Here is a 3343-nt window from a genome sequence, read left to right on the forward strand (position 1 = left end):
TGAGGAAGTGGTACGTTTCAGGAATTTGGGCTTTTGGCAGTGAGAATTTGCAAAACTTTAAACATGGAAGTACAGTTATTGGAGTAACTGATTGGCTGACTTTCAGAAGTGTGAGATTATCACTGATTGACTAACTTTTAGCATCATGGTCACTGAAGCACTGAAGCAAAAGTTGTCAGTGGTCAACTGGGACAGATTTTAATTTAGTTCTAGTAGTTTTTTATTCAAGGCTTGANCTAACACCAGCGCCGCCTCTACCTCGCCGAGCTCCAGCTGTAGAAGAGGGGTAAGTAAGGAGGTCTCCATACCATGGCTCGTACAAAGCAGACTGCCCACAAATCTACCGGTAGTAAAGCACCCAGGAAGCAACTGGCTACAAAAGCCGCTGGCAAGAGTGCGCCCTCTACTGGAGGGGTGAAGAAACCTCATTGTTACAGGCCTGGTACTGTGGCACTCCATGAAATTAGACGTTATCAGAAGTCCACCGAACTTCTGATTCGCAAACTTCCCTTCCAGCGTCTGGTGCGAGAAATTGCTCAGGACTTCAAAACAGATCTGCGCTTCCAGAGTGCAGCTATTGGTGCTTTGCAGGAGGCAAGTGAGGCCTATCTGGTTGGCCTTTTTGAAGATACCAACCGGTGTGCTATCCATGCTAAACGTGTAACAATTATGCCAAAAGACATCCAGCTAGCATGCCACATACGTGGAGAACGTGCTTAAGAATCCACTATGATGGGAAACATTTCATTCTTTTAAAAAAAAAAATTTCTCTTCTTCCTGTTATTGGTAGTTCTGAATGTTAGTTATTTTTTTTCCCATGGGGTCAGAAGGTACCTAAGTACATGATTGCAAGTGGGAAAATAGGAGACAGAAATCAGGTACTGGCAGTTTTTCCATTTTCATTTGTATGTGAATTTTTAACATAAATGCGGGGGACAAAGCATTAATGCAAGTCAAAAGTTTCAGTGAACAAGTTTCAGCAGTTCAACTTTATAATGATTATAAATAAACCTGTTAAATTTTTCTGGACAATGCCAGCATTTGGATTTTTTTTAAACAAGTAAATTTCTTATTGATGGCAAAAAAAAAAAAGGGATATGGTCTGTCAAGACCCTTTGCCATAAGGAACAGAACATTAAAAACCTCCAAATGAAAGAAAAATTCTACAAGATTAGGCAATTTATTGTCATTAAAAAAATTGTGAAATATCAAACATAGAAAAGAGTATATGAAACATTTATGAGTATGTACAGTTTAAAAATTAATGACAAAGTAAACATCTATGAAACCACCACAAAGAGGAAAGAAATAGTATATTTCCAGCATCCCCAAAACACCATGCCCATGTGCCTCTACACAATCTCAACTCTCTCTACCTAGAAGTGAGCAGTGATCATTTCCTTACTTTTGTAGTCAGCAGGGTAGTTCTCTGGAGCTCACCTGACCAATCAGATTCAGATTTGGCCATAAGTGTAAGGAGTGGGGTCAACACATTAAAGATGTTGGCTACCTGACTGGCTGTCGTGAGAAGGACCTCAAACAGGGAAAATGGCGATTATCTTCCAGCTCTGACCTTGAAGCCACACACCTGTCTGTTCCCCATATGCCTCTGACACAAGTTACCATCGCTCCGCTGGAGCCCAAGGTGAGTGCCTACGAGCAAGTGAGTCTGTGTGCCGGCTGTTTAAGAGGACGTCTGGGTTGCTCACAGTCTTCTGTCCCACTTGGATTGTTGTAATTTTCATGCTTTTCACAGTTGTGAGGGTTCCTCTTCTTGGCACCAGTACTCTGGGCTGTGGAGCCTGGAGTGGGCCTGGGGTCCTTCACTCCTCTGGGGGGAACCTGAGTGGCCAAGGTTTCCCTCCCTGTTTTTAAAGGCCAAAGGAGGTTTAGGACCAGCCTGGTTCGTGTCTCTGCCTTCTACCAGTCTTGACGTGGCTTTTTCTTTATATCCTTAGTTACAAAACTTCTGTTCAGACTGACTTCAGATGGTTCTCCAGGTTGATTTTTCTATAATTTAGTTGTAATTTTAATGTGTTCATGGAAGGAAGCAGACATGGTGTTTATCTAGGCCAGTATCTTGGATCTCCTCTTATTATCTTTTTTGTTTGGAAGATTCATCTATATTATGTCTAGAACAACTTACTTATTTTGATTGCTGTATAATATTACACTGCATGAAATATACCATTTATAACAGTCTAGTTATCCATTTAACTGCTGATGAACATTTGGGTTGTTCTCAGTTTCTGACTCTTACGAGAAACGCTGGAGTGAACATTCATGCACTTGTATTTTGGTATACATAGGCATGCATTTGTTCAGGGTGTATTCCTAGGAATAGATGATAACACAAGGACGTATACAAATTCTAGTTTTCTAGATAATGTTGAAAAATTACCATAATGGTTGTGCCAATTTGTGCTACTCTGAGAGTTCCCAGTGCTTCTTATCTATGTAACACTTGGCATTTCCAATTATTAACTTTTTGTCACTCTGCTGAATATGTAATGGTATTTTTCCCTGTGGTTTTGTTATTTCCCTAACCATGAAAGGCTTTTCACAGCTTTTCATATGTTTACTAGCCATTTGGTTATCCTCTTTTATGAAATGCCTAGGCAAGCCTTTTGCCATTTTTTTTAATGGGAATTGTTGGTCTTTTTCCTGTTGATTCACGAGATTTCATTATTATTTCCTTCACTTACACCAACAAATCTGTATTGAGTGCCTGCTATGTTTGGGGCATATTTTAGGTCTTTAGGCTACATCAGTGAACCAACAGCAAAGATCCTGACCTTGTAGAGTTTACATTCTAAGAAGAGAGAGAAATAATAGACAGGAAACATTATAAAGAAGCAAGTAATTGGGTATGTAAGGAGAAAAAGAATACTATAAAAAAAGGAGGATAGTCTAAGAGGCATTAGAAATGCTGGAAGTTGAAGAACTATTGCCCTCATTGACATGTAACCTTTGAGCAGAGGCTTGAAGGGGTGGCCTGAATAGTGAGCTAGGGGATAAAAGTAAGCCATGAGGTCAGAGAGGTAAGGGGGCAGAAGACAGATCATATAAGGCATTTGGGCCATTGTAAGGAGTTTAGTTTGTACTCTTAAGGAACTGAATAACCACCTCACCATTCCCTAAAACACCTCAATTACCTGATGACTGAATCAGACCACTGGACAACAGAGGGCAAGAACTTGCTGCTTAAAAGAAAAGGAAGTGATGCTGCCTTTTAAACTATAGATGTCCATAGCCCTAGAATTAGGGAAATGATGCCTAAGACCTAATGGATTTTGTTACTGTGGAATTAAACTCAGATGTGAGGTGTGTGTGTGTGTGTGTG

General features: G+C 40.2%; 1 protein-coding gene across 1 annotated transcript; it reads left to right on the forward strand.

Moving 5' to 3' along the window:
- The first annotated feature begins 305 nt into the window (after window positions 1-305).
- On the forward strand, window positions 306-1081 carry LOC109396451 (histone H3.3-like). Its single transcript, XM_019668274.1, has one exon. It carries the CDS (start codon window positions 310-312, stop codon window positions 718-720), a length of 411 nt encoding a protein of 136 aa, XP_019523819.1. The 5' UTR covers window positions 306-309; the 3' UTR covers window positions 721-1081.
- The last annotated feature ends 2262 nt before the right edge of the window (window positions 1082-3343 follow it).

The sequence above is a fragment of the Hipposideros armiger genome, unplaced genomic scaffold (assembly GCF_001890085.2).
Source record: "Hipposideros armiger isolate ML-2016 unplaced genomic scaffold, ASM189008v1 scaffold_523, whole genome shotgun sequence".
NCBI classification, from domain to species: Eukaryota; Metazoa; Chordata; class Mammalia; order Chiroptera; family Hipposideridae; genus Hipposideros; species Hipposideros armiger.

Bases quoted from the DNA above. Each gene is read 5' to 3' on its own strand.
- LOC109396451 (XM_019668274.1), top strand. From the start codon at position 310: ATGGCTCGTACAAAGCAGACTGCCCACAAATCTACCGGTAGTAAAGCA.